Source organism: Mytilus galloprovincialis, chromosome 1, assembly GCF_965363235.1.
Source record: "Mytilus galloprovincialis chromosome 1, xbMytGall1.hap1.1, whole genome shotgun sequence".
Taxonomy (NCBI): domain Eukaryota; kingdom Metazoa; phylum Mollusca; class Bivalvia; order Mytilida; family Mytilidae; genus Mytilus; species Mytilus galloprovincialis.
In genome coordinates, this window is record NC_134838.1 from 65,002,847 (window position 1) to 65,022,286 (window position 19,440).

The 19,440-nt window shown below is 32.3% G+C and overlaps 1 protein-coding gene across 9 annotated transcripts in view; it reads right to left on the reverse strand.

Annotated features, from left to right (window-relative positions):
- Window positions 1-19,440, reverse strand: part of LOC143081646 (uncharacterized) — a 43,378-nt gene that overhangs the window by 11,905 nt on the left and 12,033 nt on the right. For 5 of the 9 annotated variants that reach the window (XR_012980040.1, XR_012980037.1, XM_076257420.1 and 2 more), the window contains exons 2-8: window positions 19,033-19,111; window positions 14,281-14,416; window positions 11,616-11,714; window positions 11,200-11,298; window positions 10,469-10,566; window positions 3,364-3,489; window positions 838-912 (exon numbers count right to left, since the gene is read on the reverse strand). Coding sequence is in view for 7 of the 9 variants with exons in the window: in XM_076257420.1 (XP_076113535.1) it covers window positions 838-912; window positions 3,364-3,489; window positions 10,469-10,566; window positions 11,200-11,298; window positions 11,616-11,714; window positions 14,281-14,412 (629 nt within the window). In the remaining 2 variants the exon portion in view is untranslated. Of the gene's footprint in view, window positions 1-837; window positions 913-3,363; window positions 3,490-10,468; window positions 10,567-11,199; window positions 11,299-11,615; window positions 11,715-14,280; window positions 14,417-15,709; window positions 15,832-19,032; window positions 19,112-19,440 lie in introns of those variants that run through there. The other 4 variants (XM_076257430.1, XM_076257424.1, XM_076257447.1 and 1 more) reach the window with 3 other exon arrangements.

Consider the following 19,440-nt stretch of genomic DNA (forward strand, 5'->3'; position numbering starts at 1 on the left):
AAATATTTTGATATGAGCGTCACTGATGAGTCTTATGTAGACGAAACGCGCGTCTGGCGTACTAAATTATAATCCTGGTACCTTTGATAACTATTTACACCACTGGGTCGATGCCACTGCTGGTGGACGTTTCGTCCCCGAGGGTATCACCAGCCCAGTAGTCAACACCGAAGTGTTGACATGAATATCAATAATGTGGTCATTTTTACAAATTTCCTGTTAACATTGTGTTAACAAAACTTTGAATTTTTCGAAAACTAAGGATTTTCTTATCCCAGGCATAGATTACCTTAGCCGTATTGGGCACAACTTTTTGGAATTTTGGATCCTCAATGCTCTTCAACTTTTTACTTGTTTGGTTTAATAAACATTTTGATATGAGCGTCACTGATGAGTCTTATGTAGACGAAACGCGCGTCTGACGTACTAAATTATAATACTGGTACCTTTGATAACTATTTGAGAAATTCAGTTAGAAAACATATCATGTATTTGTTTTTATTAAACAATCATCTACTATTGAAATAAAAAAAGGTTCTTATTTGATTGCCTCGTAGAAACCTGCTACAACTGATATATATTAACTATTAAAAACGTTTCATATTTAAACATTTAACGGTGATGTTTATGAATTGTTATTTTTTTCTGTTATTAAGTAGACAATAGTTTTACTTGATATGTGATGATGTATTCTAATGGTCTTTCATCTTAAATTCAATTAAAGTTCAAACATTAGTTTTTCAAAATAATAATTTGTAAATATCAGTATTTTTGTTATATTTAAGAATGACAACATTTTGAGAGATGAACGAATACCAAAATAGTATATCAAATTACCTTGGTTTGTGTCTGATAACATTAATCTTATAATGCAGATCTATACTTTGCGAATTCTCATAATCATTCCCTATGCTAATAAAAAAAAGGCAATGCATTACATATTTTTAGTACTATATTGAAATAAAGTGTTAAAGTCACAGTTCCCACGTTCCATCGAAAACCCAAATTGTACACATACAGCAAAAAAAAAAAAAGATTGGAAAATCTTACAACATTTCTCATATATAACTAAACAATTTGTGTTTTCATGATTTAACATTATACACGTCTTTCAACATAGTTATTTGTTTTAAGATACACAACCAGATGCTCCGCAGGGCGCAGCTTTATACGACCGCAGAGTTCGAACCCTGAACATTGGGGCAAGTATGGACATAACATTCAAGCTTGATACAGCTCTGAATTTGGATTGTGATTAAATAGTTGACACAACACAGGTTTCTGACACATAATGAATGTGGTCTAAGAACTTAAAAACTTTAAATTTTATATTGGACATTAACTATAATGGTCCAATATCCAAAATCTAAATACATGGTTAGATTCAGCATATCAAAGAATTAAATTTTTGTTGATATCAAATAAAGTTCAATTTTGGACCCTTTAGACCTCAATGTGGACCAATCTGATAATCGGGCCCAAACATCAAAAATCTAAATACATGGTTAGATTAAGCATTTATCAAAGAAACCCATATATACAATTTTTGTTGAAATCAAACAAAGTTTAATTTTGGACCGCAATTTAGACCAACTTGCAAACTGGGCCTATAATCAAAAATCTAAACACAGGTTTAAATTCAGCATATCAAAGAACCCCAAGGATTCAATTTTTGTTAATTCAAACAAAGTTTAATTTTGGACCACGATTTGGACCAACTTGAAAACTGGGCCAACAATAAAAAATCTAAGTACATGTTTGGGATTCAGCATATAAAAAAACCCCAAGAATTCAATTTTTGTTGAAATCAAACAAAGTTTAATTTTTGACCCCAATTTGGACCAACTTGAAAACTGGGCCAATAATCAAAAATCTAAGTACATGTTTAGATTCAGTATATCAAAGAACCCCACGAATTCAATTTTTGTTAAAATCAAACTTAGTTTAATTTTGGACCCTTTGGACCTTAATGTAGACCAATTTGAAAATGTGACCAAAAATTAAGAATCTACAAACACAGTTAGATTCGGCATATAAAAGAACACAAATTATTCAATTTTTTATGAGTTCAAACTTTTTTAATTTAAAACCCTTTGGGCCTCTTATTTCTAAACTGTTGGGACAAAAACTCCCAAAATCAATCCCAACCTTCCTTTAATGGTCATAAACCTTATGTTGTCATAGATTTCTATCCACTTATACTAAAGTTATAGTGCGAAAACCAAGTCTTCGGAAACCGACGACGACCACGGACGACGACGCCAACCTGATGCCAATATAAAAACCATTCACAGTTTGTCAACAGATATAGTGTTTACTCCAAAAGTGAAATCTACGCAAACGGTTACAAAATGATCGTTTAAAGATTAGCTTTTTGAGTATGTAACAAACATCCATTTCTTAAAACAATGCATTTTTGTCAAATTGTTTTATATATTTGAAGACATAAAATAAAACATGTTTATCATTTACTGTTGTGAATGTGAGCATGTATGCAATTTGGGTACTCCTCATTACGAAATCATATGCATGGATCGTTTGGAGGCTGATTCAAACCATTGTTTTATGTTTCATGTATGTCATTGTGTGATGAAAAATAAGCGTGTAAATGTTTCATTTAGGTCGACCTATATATAACTGTATATCATATGTTTTAACTGCTCAAAAATAAAACGAACAAATGTTTACTTTATCTTCTCCGTCGTAAAAAATTAGTGTTGTCACAGTTTTCTTAACTATATTTATTTTTCTAATTGTCTTTTTTGTAATTTTGTGATCCACCTAATTCAAAATAATTGTTTGAATGTACTATGTATTCGCGTATATTTTAATAGTGTTCGTGACAAATTTGCAATTTCAGAATAGGCAAAATTGACTTTGTTGTTTCACAAAAATGGTTTTGGCCAAGAAATAGATAATAAAAAAATCCAATATATCACAATATGTTAGTATTGTCGCTTTTGTCGAACAAATACCAATACGAATTTGATTAATAAAGTGACATATACCTGTCAATACAGTGCTAATAATATAATAATATCAAACAGACCAATATAAATCCAATTGCACGGGTTTGCTAGTTATTCATATCTATATGTATGTTGATATAGAGTTATATGACAGTTGACAGTTTTCTGAGGTCACTTCAATAGTTCATTTGGTGGCGACTAGACTAAAGTACACACGAAATGTTGAAACATATTGTCGACCACATGCATTGTCAAATTTTTATTTTGGACTTCCTAAAATTTGGATATATGTTTTAGTATATTTAAAAATCAAAATCAATAAGTGAATTTGAAGTCAACAGGAATTTGACAATTTATGCTCCTTTAATATCGCAAAGCAGTAATGCATCTATACCTCAGTACATATATAGCTGTCTTGTTGTTTGGTTTATAACATCCATCCGTACAGATATTCCATCCGTCCTTTCCAGATCCATGGCGACTTCGTTTGGCACAAACATATTGTATTGTTGTAGTTATTCTTCAACGAAATAATATTAAAGAGTATACTTGGTGTTAATTTTATTGCATTATTCATAAAGATACATTGGATATGGCACAATTACATTTTTTTTTCTAATAGTAAGTGTGTATTTAGTTTGGTATAAATAGATTGTCGAATACTTTTTCGGGCTGTATTTATAATGCTATATTCATATAGTACTTTTGCTGTGAATGCAACACATACATTATAACAGCACTCATCTCTTTGAAAACACTTCCTACACATGTTAAAGCGCATTTAACATTAATCTGCGAATCGATAATGACAAGTCTTTACTACAATCTAACCAAAGAGACATTTTCAGGGATAACATTAAATACGATAGAAGTTTTTATCAGTTTGATCTTTCCTTGTTGTCCTCATAATACTCAATAGACGCTCCTGAAAGGACAGATAAATGATTTCAACTTAATATGCAGAAATCATTGATTCAATATCGTATTGTACGCAACAACCCTATGTCAATGAAATGTGTCTAGCATATGCACTGAAAAGAACATTATAATGTTCATTGAAGTTTTCTTTAGTATTTTCCACAATTACATCATACTTCCTAACTATTGATTTAATAACCAACAAAATGCCTTTTTTTGTCATTTATTTTACTGAAAGTGATTATTTGACATTAATAATTGCAACGCTCAATGTTCGTTTATAGATCTGAAAGATTGAAAAAAAAAGTTACTTCATGTAGGTTGCAGTTAAAATTCATTTATATACTGAAACCTATTTACATTTTTACAAACAATCTGTATTTTTACTTTTGCAAATGTTTACTATTTTTATCAAGTATTATTATCAGGCAATTATGATTTGAGACGGTCCCTGTGTTCGATGTGTTTTATTTTTATCTATGTCCTAATTTATTTGGCCTTTTTTTTTTTTTTTTAGTCGAGCGTCAGTGATGAGCAACACCGCACCATAAGCTATTCTTGTCATTGTTAAAACTCATTACAAAAAAGTTATATCCCTATACAGTTCATAAATTAGGCCGTTAGTTTTCTCGTTTGAATTGTTTTACATTGTCTTTTCGTTTTTTTTTTTACAGCTGACTATGCGGTATGGGATTTGCTCATTGTTGAAGGCCATATGGTGATCTAAAGTTGTTAATTTTTTTGTCATTTTGGTCTCTTGTGGAGAGTTGTCTCATTGGCAATCATTCCCCATCGTCTTTTTTTTTATATTTGGTGTTAATGACGTAGGCTTTATTTATTACGTAATTGTTATATCGACGCGTCTGATCAAGCCGAAGAGTTCACTTTGTTTATAGCCTAGCCGAAGATAATAAATTAATATGGACACGGGAAACAAACACATTTATGTTATAACATCCGAATGACACTGTGACGTTTGCCAAAAGTATCGAAGATTAACAAAACATGCTAGATATATTCTGTGATTATTGTGAAAAATGATAATTAGAAATAAATGTTAATAAGACAAAAGTTCTTAAATTCTACAAAGGGATACAGACCAAAAATGTTATATTTTCTTTTAAACAGAATAGAGAATTAAAAAGTATAACTCTGTATAAATGCTTTGGTATATATTATTTGCCAGAAGTGGTTCAATTCTAAAGACCCGAACATATACTTGTGAAAAAGGAACACAAGCAATGCATAGCATTTTAAAAAAGTGTAGACAAAACAGTTTGACTATACATGTATGCCTACTTCGATTCGTCCAACTCGGGTTAACTCTAGTTGAAAGGTCAGTGCTAATGCGCATGTGCGCAACCGTTCTGAATCGAAGTAAAAACTCTTCCATCGAGTTGACTATTATAATGGAGGTGAAAAAATTGTTTTTTGCTGAGCATTTAAATAAAAAAATTATTACATAGTGTTTCACAAAGAAAAGTCCTGATCCTGTTTGCTTTTGAAAAATAGTTTGTTAGTGAGTTAAAAAAAATGAAAAAAACAATCGGTCAAAGAAAAACAATTGATTTCTATTTTACTTCTAACCACCACCGACAGCTGATAACAATCTCATCATAGATACCAGGAATAAAATTTAATATTTACGCCAGACGCCCGTTTCGTCTACAAAAGACTCATCAGTGACGCTCGAATCAAAAATGTTATAAAAGGTCAAATAAAGTACGAAGTTGAAGAGATTTGAGGACCAAATATACACATGAACAACATTGGCTGATTCCGAAATACATATCAAATGACAAAACACATAAAAAACGAGTGGACAAGAACTGTCATATTCCTGACTTGGTACAGGCATTTTCAAATGTAGAAAATGGTGGATTAAACCTGGGTTTATAGCGCAAGACCTCTCCCTTTGGTGACAGTCTCATCAAATTCCGTTATATTTACAATGATGCGTGAACTAAACAGACATAATAGATAAAATAGTCAAAATACGGGTACAGCAGTCATCACCGTGTAACAATTTTAAAAGGAACAATTTAACAGAACTCAAAAACATCTATCTACAAACACATTCATTGATTCGGGTGTCTGACGTTAGAAAATTTTATAAGTCACATATATTTGTCGTTTAATGTATATACAAACAATTTTAAAATTTCACAAGGGCAATGTTAGCATACAGGGTTAAAAAATCAAAAGTATGTAAGAATTAATTTCAGGAATAGACAGAGATTTAAAATAGTCCAAAAGTTATATAGAATTTATAAGAATCCACAAATAGTTCATTCCACTACGCGAATGAATAATTTTGACGTTTGTGGTTCAACGTATTTTCTAATTCACAATAGAAATATATCATAATGACATATAATAAAACAATATCATACTGACGGGATATATTTAATTACAAAGTCACGTTATAAGAACCAAAGAAACACAAAAAAATCGCATTATACAAAACACACCAGCAAAAAATGAAAAATAATACAAACACATTGATGGGATTTTTAAGTACCGAGCCACGTTAAATGGTTATATAAAACAACCCAACAGTAAAAGTAATATTAATAATAGAACACAGACAGACAGACAAATGAAAGAACAATATAACACGTTGTTAGATGATAAACAACATCAGTACGCAGAATATATACATCAAGACCATCATGTATTATTTGTGAAGTTGATACAGAATATTTATCAACAAGGTCTTGGTACCTTCCGATGAACTTTTTTAGAAGAAGGACGAGACGTTCTTTGACATACCCCTGGTTCATAAACTTTCTACTCAGACACTGATGACGTTTTACAAAGTCTGAGTAGGAGCTGCAAGCTCTTGAATATCGAATAAGTTGGGAAATACATATCCCATATGCCGGTGCAGTTGGTATATTGCTACTAAGAAATTTAGACATTTTTGGTTATTATCTCGAAATTATTATAGATAGAGATAAACTGTGAGCAGCAATAATGTTCAGCAAAGTAGGATTTACAAATAAGTCAACATGACAAAAATGGTCAGTTGACCCCTTAAGGTGTTATTTCCCTTTATAGTCAATTTTACCATTTTTTTTTAAATTTTTGTAATCTTTTACAAAAATCTTCTCCTCTGAAACTACTGGGCCAAATTTAAACAAACTTGGCCACAATCATCATTTGGGTACCTGTAAAAACTAGTACACATTGGTTGGGTCTAGAAAAATGATATGCATATGTGCCGCCTATGAGATTGACCTTGTATGTCATACAATCTTTTTGAAATGACAAACAGGAATGAATATGGTTTAGGATTTGGTATTTCAATCTTTTACAAGTTCTCAAAACACACACAAGAGGGGGTGAGTGACCCTAGGGACAGCCCCTATATTTCATTTAATTTTTAATCTTGTCCCATACATGAATATATATGGTTTGGGGTGGGGATCTCAACCGTTATCAAGTTTTCAAACAGGAGGGGGTGGGGTGACCCAGTGACTTCCCCTATATTTCCTTTGATTTGTTATATTGTCCCATACATGAATAAATATGGTTTAGGGGTGGGGATCTCGACTGTTTCCAAGTTCATGAGGGGTGATGTGACCCTAGGGACTTTCACTATATATTCTTTGATTAGTTATTTAGTCTCATACATGAATATATATGGTTTGATTTAAAGGTGGGGATCTCGACTGTTTCCATTTTCTCAATCAGGAGGGGTGGGATGACTGCAGGGACTCCCCCTATATTTCATTTAATTTAGAGGTGGTGTCCCAACTGTTTCCAACTTCTCAAACAGGTGGGGTGGGGTGACCGTAGGGACTTCCCCTATATTTCATTTGATTTGTTATATAGTCCCATACATGAGTATATATGGTTAAAGGGTGAGGATCTCGAATTTTTCCAAGTTCTCAAACAGGAGGGTGTACAGTGACCATAGGGACCCCCTTATAATTCATTTGATTTGTAATATTGTCCCATACATGAATATATATGGTTTAAGATTGGAGATCTCGACCGTTTTCAAATCCTCAAACAGGAATGGGTAGAGTGGCCCCACGAACTCCACCTATATTTCATATGATTTGTTATATTGTCCCATACATGAATATATATGGTTTAGGGGTGGGGATTTTGACCGTTACCAAGTTCTCAAACAGGAGGGGTGGGGTGACCCCCAGGGACTCCCCTTATATTTCATTTGATTTGTTATATTGTGCCATACATGAATATGTATGGTTTAGGGGTGGTGATCTCGACCGTTTCCAAGTTCTCAAACAGGAGGGGTGGGGTAACCATAAGGGACTCCCCCTATATTTCATTTAATGTTATATTGTCCCATACATGAATAAATATGGTTTAGGGTTGAGGATTTCGAATGTTTCCAAGTTTTCAAACAGGAGGGTGTACAGTGACCCTAGGGACCCCTTTATAATTCATTTGATTTGTAATATAGTGCCATACATGAATATATATGGTTTAAGATTGGAGATCTCGACCGTTTTCAAATTCTCAAACAGGAAGGGGAAGAGTGGCCCCACGAACTCCACCTATATTTCATATGATTTGTTATAGTCCTAAACATGAATATATATGGTTTTGGGGTAGGGATCTCGACTGTTTCTAAGTTCTCAAATAGGAGGGGTGGGGTGACCCCTAGGGTCTCCCCCTATATATTTCATTTGATTTGTTATATTGTCCCATACATGAAGATATATGTTTTGGGGTGGGGATCTCGACCGTTTCCAAGTTCTCAAACAGGAGAGATGGGGTGACCCCCAGGGACTCCCCTTATATTTCATTTGATTAGTTATATTGTCCCATACATGAATAAATATGGTTTAGGGGTGGGGATCTCGACTGTTTCCAAGTTCTAAAACATGTGGGGTGGGGTGACCCTAGGTACTTCCCCTATATTTCATTTGATTAGTTATTTAGACTAGTCTCATACATGAATGTATATGGTCGAGAGGTGGGGATCTTATCCGTTTCAAAATTATCAAACAGCAGGGGGTAGAGATGCAAAGAGCTATTGGAGAAACAATTATTTTAATAAAAATATAAATCTTTGTAAGATCTAGTTCAAATATTTATATTTTTTCACTTGCTGTCCATCACGATATAATAAACGAGACGTTTTTTCAAACACAACCAAATCACCCACCATGACTGCATTTTGTCCAATCACAGAAAAGATTTTCGAGCATGCGTATTCTGTTGCCATAGTTAAGCGTCCTTAAGTTCAAAGGGCACAAACCGAAACTATTACCGACTACGTCGGAAAAAAGGTTATGCATATTGGTAATATTTAAGGAGATGTCATGTGATGCCAATGAGCAACTACCCACAAAATACCAAAGGATAAGGATGTTAAGAACTAAGAGCAATATACAATATTCAACAATGACAACAAGAATCAAACGCACTGATGCAAGTTTTGATGTCTATAAAAATAGGAAATGGATGCGACATAATTATGAATGAGACAACTGTATAAATTAAATACGAGTGCTCACGTGACAAAAATATAAGCAATTATGGATCACTGCACGGCCGTCGGTAGCGAATAAAAAACATATCAAATGAAAACTAAAATACCAGTGTATTAATCTTAATCAATATTACACTAAACCTATTCATCAAATATATTCACTTGGATCTAAATTACCCCATGTGCCTTATATAAACCAACTTATATTCGCGGATACTTTATTTCGCGTTTTACCCTTTCTAGTCTATTTCGCGGCTATTTAATTTCGCGATTTTCCAATTTCTGGATATAGTTTAATAAGGAAAGATCTAAGTTTTACATATTCACGACGATTTATGTTCGCGTTATTTTTCTACTCGCGAAAGTCGCGAAAATAAATTGCTCGCGAAAATAAGTTGGTTTACAGTATATAATCAACAGGGAGATTTTATGGCATATATCATACCTGTATATGCATATATACTTCTCTACAAGAAATCGATCAATCACATATGTATTGCAAAAACCTGTGTTTTAGAATGACAAATGATTAACATAGTTCAAAAGATTTCTTCTGGACACTGGCATTTTCTTTATATCTTACAGGTTCATCTCGCAATGTCGAAATCATGTTAAACTTTATATATATTCCTATACACAAGAACATCAACTCAGTCTTACTTCAAACCTTATATTATTTATTATATGTTCATCCCACCCTTACACTGAAGCACATAGCTGAAACATATATTCTATAATACCGTAAAAGGGGATCACAAAATGTTGTTGATACAATACAAGTTGATTAATACAAATATGAATATAAACATTTAATTCATTGAAACTATGCTATTACACAATTCGTAAACACTGATTTTGTATTATGTGATATTGACATTTTTAATATTGATGTCACTGAATAAATGCAGAATACCCTTTCTTCCAAATTTCAGTCGTGCAATATTTTAGAAGATATCTGTAGTTACAACTGCCATGAAACAAATCACTACTTTCCATCGGTAAATTTTAAAGTTGAAATGTTCAGTAACTTTATACATTGACATATATCAACAAAATTAGACAGGCTAATAATAATTGATTGTTATTGTGAAGTGTAAGAAAGTATTACCTTTGATAAAGACAATCACTAACACTGTTGGGTAGTGCTGCTAACTTAACGTCGGGTGGAATGAAAAAAGTATCATCTTTATTTCTGAATTTTTCAATCTGAAATTAACAAATTAGTAAAGCAGGTAAAACATTGAAAAACACATTGTGATCGAAGATGTGCTTGCTAGGAAAACCATGCCACAAAACTCTTGGTCTCGCACTATTTTAGTTTTTGTGATTCCAACATGTCTTTAACATTGAATTTAGTGTCTCTATTGATTTGATGAGATTTAAACATGCAGAATAAACTAGTGTTGCTTGTGTGTATGCACTATGTTTGACTTTCCAAACGTTTTACAAGTGTGACTCAAACGAGTAAGTGTCATACATGATGTGGTAAGTTCCTCTTGCTAGTAAGCTTAACCAAATCGTGAGCAAATATTACAATTCTTCCTATCAATTTATACAGTTTTGAAGAAATTGAGAATGGAAATGGATAATATGTCAAAGACACAACAACCCGACCAAAAAATACAAAACAACTGAAGTCCACCAATGGGTCTTCAACACTTCCAGATGCGGACTTTAGCTGGTACACATATTCTCTTGTAGACTGAATATTTATAGTGGGTATTTGAGAGTGTTATGATCGTTTTCATATCATTGGTTTGTAGTCAATGTAGTCGACAGATGTTACTCTTATTGTAATATATTGATCTAATTGTCTATAAATAATGTAACGCATCTTACAGCTCTTATGCAATTAACGTCCTTTTTTGGATTAAAATCTCCATTGGCTTTGTCTTTATTGTGTTTCAACTCACTTTGGGCTGAGTCTATATTCCTCTCCTGAATAATACAAATATTATTGTTCTCATATAGTTCAATGATCACTGTAATCGAGCTAACAATATCAGTTCTATGAAAGTTATTACATTCTTTATTCTATTTTTAACAAATATATGTTAAATGAATATACAACACAGAGGACAATTAACAAATGAACAAATGAAGTATTTGTAAGCTGGCCTCAAACACCAAATATATGAATTAATACTTTGGTACGTGTGGAATTTTAGAACATACTTCCATTTTTTTTTAAATTCACGTTACTCTTATTGTAATATATTGATCTAATTGTCTATAAATAATGTAACGCATCTTACAGCTCTTAAAAAATCAACGTCCTTTTTTTGATTAAAATCTCCATTGGCTTTGTCTTTATTGTGTTTCAACTCACTTTGGGCTGAGTCTATATTCCTCTCCTAAATAATACAAATATCATTGTTCTCATATAGTTCAATGATCACTGTAATCAAGCTAACATATATAGACAATATCAGTTCTATGAAAGTTATTGCATTCTTTATTCTATTTTTTAACAAATATATGTTAAATGAATATACAACATAGAGGACAATTTACAAATGAAGTATTTGTAAGCTGGCCTCAAACACCAAATATGTACATTATTACTTTGGTATGTGAGGCATTTTAGAACATACTTCCATTTTTTTTTAAATTCGTAATTCATAATGCAAAATCAAAGACTAAGATAGGTTCTGAGCAGTAGCATAGTCCCGCAAAATTTCATTTGGTACAGTGCTCAACTTCTTTGTGTGTTAATTTATTTCACAAGCTCTACCGTGATATCAACCGAAGCTAAGATATTTCACTACATTGTAAAAATTACAAATACTATTTTTTTTATATCCCTTTAACTCGCCAGGCCTTTTTTTCACTTTGCGTACGTCATTCGTCGGCGTCCGTTAACTTTTACAAAAAAATCTCCTCTGAAACTACTCGGCCCACAATCATTATAATATGTAGGTTTGTCAAGTTTTAAAATGTATACGGGACTGCAAACCAACATAGCCACCATGGCTAAAGAAAGAACATAATGATATCATTAAAGTGGTGTCTATTCTTTTGAAAATGTTTATAAATAGAGAAAATTTTAAATGGGCAAAAATATTCAGGATGTTGAACTCTACAAACTTTAAGACCAACTATTGTAGGAGTTGTATCCTTTAAATAACAAAGAAACATTAACATACAAACGTTTTCAGCAAGACAAGTATTGCAAATAAGTAAACATAGTCAAAATCGTAAGTTGACAACTTATTAGAGTTATCGCCCTTTGATGACGACTATTACCATTAGTTTGCAGTTTTACCAAATATCTTAAATTGATGATAAATAATAGGAAACTTAAATCAATACAAATTATTTTAGACAAAATGCAGGAAATCGGTTAGCAACTCCTGATTAAAGGATTTTTACCAATCGTAAAAAAATATAATTTTAGATAGGAACTGAAATTAGCAAAAAGGATCAGCAAGATTGATCTACAATTAAGAGAAATAATGTAAATCGTCAGACGACTCCTCAGTAGAGTAAAAACCCTTAAATGACGATTTTAACCTTATTTTATCTTGTGTTATTTATACAGTTATATGAGAAACATTGCAATAGATAAATAGACACTTCAAACCGAAAATAAAAATCAGCAAGGTAAGACGTACTCACAAGTCAAATTAGACCGATGAAGCTATTAATATCACAACTATACTGAACTCCGATGAAAAATAAAAAGCAACGTTCCTAATCAAATGGCAAAGTCGAAAGTTCAATCACATCAAACGAATGGATAACAACTGTCATATTCCTGATTTGGTACAACAGGCATTTTCGTTGGTAGAAAATGAGAGATTGAACCTGGTTGTATAGCTAGATAAATCTCTCTCTAGTATGACATTCGCATCATTATCCATTATATGAACAAAACAAATAGCCACAAAGGTAAAAATGTAAAATTGGGATACAGCATCCAACATTGTGTTATCATCATAATCACTATAAAAACAAACAAAAGTAACAAAGAAGCACAAACAGGCGTTCATCAAATTTAACAACCTCATTCATTTTAGTAGACTGTTTGTGAGTGATTGCCCTTAAATTAGGATTTGTTTACCTCTTTTTATGTTATAAGCAAAATATAAAAAAGATAAATAGAAACTAAACAGAATAAATGACTACCGAAACAAAATCATCAATACATAGTTTTGTCATGATTCATTTGTTAGACCCTCTAGTTAACATCTTCTGCCTGTTTATGATAACTTTCATCAAATCGACATGGTGAGGTAATAATAATACAATGGATACATGTTTCAATTGGCAGAATATCAATCTAAGAGATTCAGTTAATGTTTTCAGATAAAGTCGATCATGTTTATTCAAGACTGAATTATCAATATAAGAAAGCTTACTCAACATGTTACTCGTAATATTAGTGCTCCTTTTCCAAAAGCAATGTTAAATTAAACGTTTGTATTGTACTTTTTCCTGGAAAAAAATCCTGTACTAAGTGACTTTAATATTGTTTACCAAAAACAAAAGGCCAAATCTAGAAACATCGAACATGTTTTAGCAGTTAACATGTCAGATATTCAAATATGTTTCCTGTCATGTACATTTATAAACACAGATAAAAGTAAAGGGTTGTGTTAAAAAAAACACCTAAATAAAGACAAGCTTGCTTTAAATATTCAGCACTTGAAGAGTTACAACTAGTATGCATGATTAGCAGAATATGCTGATATCGAAATTTCACCATTAAAACTCTGGTTTATGGTAGGGTCTGCGTCACTTGGTCTCTGATTTTCTGGAAGTTGGATGTTGTTTTGTTTTACTTTAATTTTTTTGTGGTGTGGTTCTGCTTATCGTCGTTCTTGATTTCGGCCATCGTTTCTTCTGGTTTTGAGGTGACTGAAAGGATAGACTTTTAAACTATGTTTGAATAAGCCACTGAATGAGTTTCTAACTTACTTGTTTGTAATATTGAAATAGCTTCCATTTAGTATTACCATCCCCACTGGAGGGAATGAAATTCGTATATACTATATAAGTCAATACCCCAACGAACAAACATGGTAGAAAAAACTTGATATTGGTCTTCATGTCCCTGAAATTTAAACAACATATATAATGCTTGTTAGGTTTTGCTTCGCTAATTTGTTTCTCTTTTAATGTTAATATATTTGTTATCTTGTCACTTGTGATTAGGAATTTGTATGCAGTTCGTTTGTTTTTATTCGTGTTATATTTAACCAATCGACATTGGTGGCATATCGTTATTATTAAAGTTTTTGAGATGATACTGTGAATAAGAATTTAGAATATAGCAAGATATTTGAATACATACCAAAAGACCACTACTAAAGAGGTAAAAAGCAAATAATCTCTCATTGTATTATTTATTTTCTGATTTAATTGCAATTTATTATTCAAACTCTTATACAATTTCCGTTATCGGTTAATGCTGCTGTAAATTTTCTTAATCCAAAAATTAGAAAAATGAAGTATTTTTATTTTGTCATCTTTATGTATTAAACCCTTCATTATTCTGTTTTATTTTTCATTAGAAATTGCTCTCTCATTTTGACTAATAATTTTGTAAGGCTTTTTTTGTTCGAGTTTAAGAATAATAATAATATATTAACAGGAAAAAGAAGATGTGGTTTGATTGTCAATGGGACAACTCTTCACAAGAAACATGACACAGAAATTTACAACCATAGGTCACCGTACATGTGCGACCTGAAACAATGCACAAAGCCCATGCATCATAGTCAGCTATAAAAGACCACGAAATGACAAATGTAAATTAATTCAAACGTGAAAATTAAGGGCCTGATTAATTTACAAAAAAATGACAAAAACAAATAGGTAACACAGCAACAAATGAAAACCACTTTATTATACAGACTCCTCACTAAGCATCTTTAAATAACTTGAGTGTAACATTTGTCTTCTAGAGGTATTAATGAAAAGTACACATGCTGTCTGAATTAGTTGGGATATACTTGAAAATATGTCTAATTATATACCTTATCAAAACAGCAATTGAATAAATTATTTGTTGAAGAACGATACATTTATAGATAAATCGAAAGTCAAATAAAACACTCACTACTTCAGTACATATTCAGACGATTTATTTTCAGGTATTTTTGAGTCAGTTATTCTCATTTTTTCATCCTCAGATTTGCTGACACATTAAAAATGTTTGAACCGCAAACTAGTTGTAATTTATTAAGGTTCGGGTGGACCCTGTGACTAAAATGGCCGTATTTTCACCTCAAAATCTTCTTTGAGTACAGACAAACCTGCGCATCTGTTAAAAATTTCACACATAGCATGCCCTAGATAAATAAATTTCAAATATGTTTTACGATTTAGAAAATTAAAAACTTACCAGGATTTTGCAGTGCACTTTTTTTCATTCCACCAGAAGGTGCCAAAATAAACTAAGTTGGGAAACCGGTTTGAAAACTTCCCCACAGGTAATAATTGAAGTGAGCGATATTGATTGACATGGACAATAGATGGACAATAGATACCTGACAATAATTGGAGATTTAAACTGTGTACCTGGGTGGACCATATCAAGGGAATCTCAACTGTTTGTTAATTTTATCACCTTCTGCAGGAACGAAAAAAAGTGCACGCCAAAATCCAGAAAAGTTATGAATTTTCTAAATCATACAATGCATTGGAAATCTATTTATCTATGCATGCTATGCCTTAAAACTTTTCCAGATGCACAGGTTTGTCTGTACTCAGAGTAAATTTTGAGGTGAAAATACGGCCATTTTAGCCTTTGGGTCCACATGAACCTTAACTAATGTCATTGTTAACAAAACAGCCGACGAATAGGTTTACAGAAACAACAACGAAAAAGAAATGTGCATTCTCTGCTCTGTTGAGTTTGTAAAGTGTTGTATCGTGATTATAAAATATATAATAATAGAATCAAGTTTCACAAATTTATCAAATACTGTCGGGTTTCATATGACGTAGGAAAACCGAGAAGACTCAAATATTTCAGAATTCCGCATTCAGAATTTTGAAAGCATATGTTTTTAAATGTTATAAACTTATTTTTTATTTGTAATGACCCCTATTTGTTGTTATTGTGATATGAAAATTAAATGCCTGTCTTCATGTTAACTACTCCACCTTAAAAAATAGTTTACATTTATTTTTTGTTCATAAGCTATTGAGGAGGATTTGCTTTTCGTTTAATCTTCTCAACATACACACCTACGTCGTTTGTCTTACTTTTTGTCCATTAACTCCCTCAAAACATAGACTCCCCAAATATATAAAACAGTTCTTCACTATTGGTCAATAAATCATTTAATTGGCCTCGTATCCTTTTTTGAACTTATAAAATAAAATCCCATAGTTCTGGTTCGAACGATGTAGAATTTATCAAAACGTATACAAATCGTTTTACCGCGTCCTGGTCACATCATAAAGAATAACGCGAACCGACAAATAATGAATATAGTATTTTCTAATTTGTAAGTAATGTAAACATATCTAATTGCCTGAAGCTGTGGTCACACCTTACCAGGTACCTCGAAGGGACATGGAAAGGATAAAAAGTTTTCCGTTGACTTAAGTGTTATCCGTTTGGAGTACTTTTGTGAAATGACAAAAAAAAAAACAGACGCGTAATAAATGCCTACCACGTCCAGTACACACAGGAAGAGTACAAAAACAGACATCCAACAGACGGCTACTGGATAAAACGTATGAACAGGATAAGCGTAAACTTGAAGGTGGCAATAGATAAAAATGTAAATTGCATACACGTGACCTCAAAATAATTTTAAAATTACCGTTTATATTTATAATATTAAAGTTCATTTTGGTCTGAAAACGACCTGCTTGATAGTGAAAACGTGTTCTTACTCCATGTTCCATCATGAATAATATAAATCTTGACACTGCAGAAATCTGACATAAAAAATGGCATTTCTGATGTAAAATGTTCAATTGGCAATTATCCGTTTCCAATTGGGTACGTACAATGTATCCGATCTTTCCGTTCTATTTCGGATAATATCCGTATTACATTTGTTAATCATCCGTTTTATCCGTTGAACATCCATTTTATATGTTATACGTCGAGTAGAGGTCCGTTGTCAAATTGGTCTATTGGACCTCTAACAGATGTAGCACGGACAAGTGAAGGATACACAACGAAAACGGAACGGACGTGTACCGTAAAAAACGGATTCTAACGCGGACGTTCAACGAACATTTAATCCGATGGACCTCCGTTTTTATAGTTTTTGGGGGTTTTGCACTGTCAGTCTGGGGTCTCACTGGCAGAAGTAAATTTTATTTACATATTTCCGTAAAAAAAATTGCGGTTACGCGTAATCTCTATTTTAAAGCATTTTCGAGATCGGTAATATTTTTGAAATTACCGCCGTATGACACGAGAACGCTATCCCATGATGTTTTTGTACATTTTTCAGCTTGTAGTTGCGTGATTGTGCGGGTCAGAGATCAACGAAAACAGGTTAATATTTAGTATTTATCGATTTCCAGGTAAAAATAGTGTCACAATAAGCCAACTACGATTGGCCATCTGGGACATACACAATTTATTCAGTGATAGGTGATATTTTTACCGTGGTTTTCGATCTTTTCTGCTCTGTTTTGTCCAACTTTTAGAAAGGAGCACGAAGCATTTCAAGTGGCGCACGTGTCTTCAAAAGTTGAACCAATTTAAGAAGTTTACGCGTTGAGTAAACTTTAATAAAATAGTGAATTGAGGAATATAACTCTGTCAGTCTTATAAGATTTTGGTTTTGGGACCATTAAGAAAGTTAAATTATTTTGAAACAAGTTCAAAGACGTACAGTAGATAGCATTGAATTTTATGAAAAACAGAAAGAAAAAAAAACTGCAGAGAATGCGGTCGTAATTTCGATTTAACATTTACTATGGGTAAACATAGAGCATACTGAACTAAGCAAGTAGACATGTAGTCGAGTGGTTTTCTTGGCTTTAGCAGACACAAAATAAAACACTTCTCAGGTTTTGGATTCTATTTATTACGATATCGAAAAGTTGTAAACAAGAGACCCTGTAATTAAATATAAAAGTGGAGCAGGATCTGATTACCCTTCCGGAGCACCTGAGATCACCCCCAGTTTTTGGTGGGGTTCGTGTTGTTTATTCTTTAGTTTTCTATTTTGTGTCATGTGTACTATTGTTTTTCTGTTTGTCTTTTTTATTTTTAGCCATGGCGTTGTCAGTTTGTTTTAGATTTATGAGTTTGACTGTCCCTTTGGTATCTTTCGTCCCTCTTTCAAGAATAATAACATGACAGTGGCGGATCGAGAAATTTTCATAAGTGGGGGCCAACTGGCTACCTAAGAGCGGGACCTGTCCCCATAAATGCGCCTCTACACGAGTACAATATGAACTCAATGAATTTCCAATTAAAATAAATAACACAAGTATTTAATCTTTCTCTTATTTTGTTATTCTTACAAAATATCAATGTAATCTAATTGAAATAAGTCGCTTATTGATTCTACAAACTATTCAATTATTATAATGTCTTAAAAATACAATTACATGCAAAACTAGATTCTACACGAAACAAACTAAATAGCTTATGTTCAGAAAAAGCAAAGCAATTAAAAATAAGCATAAGCAAACAAAATAATAAGCATTGATAGCAAAACATATAAATCCCAACTCATTGCTTACCTCACACTTAGATGCGAAGGTCAATAACAATATCCCCTCATGGGATGGAATCAACAGTACATAGTCATGATAATAACTCCTGAATATAAAAAAAAGGACTATAACTATTGTGCCATTACACTAATACACATTTTGTACATGAAACTTTACTTTTAGTTTATATTTACTAGTTTAATAACAAATACTACTCAGATGGTTTATATTAATATCTTATGGTTTTAAATATTAACTCATAAACGTTTTTAATACTTTTTACAGTTTTTAACCATTTAATCAATTTAGCTGTATTATCCGTCAGTCAATCAATCACTCATTTCAAATACACTAGAATTATTAATTAAATGACAATTACCTATATGTGAATTATTATAAATACCTAAATGAATAATATGGTGACAAAGTAACACA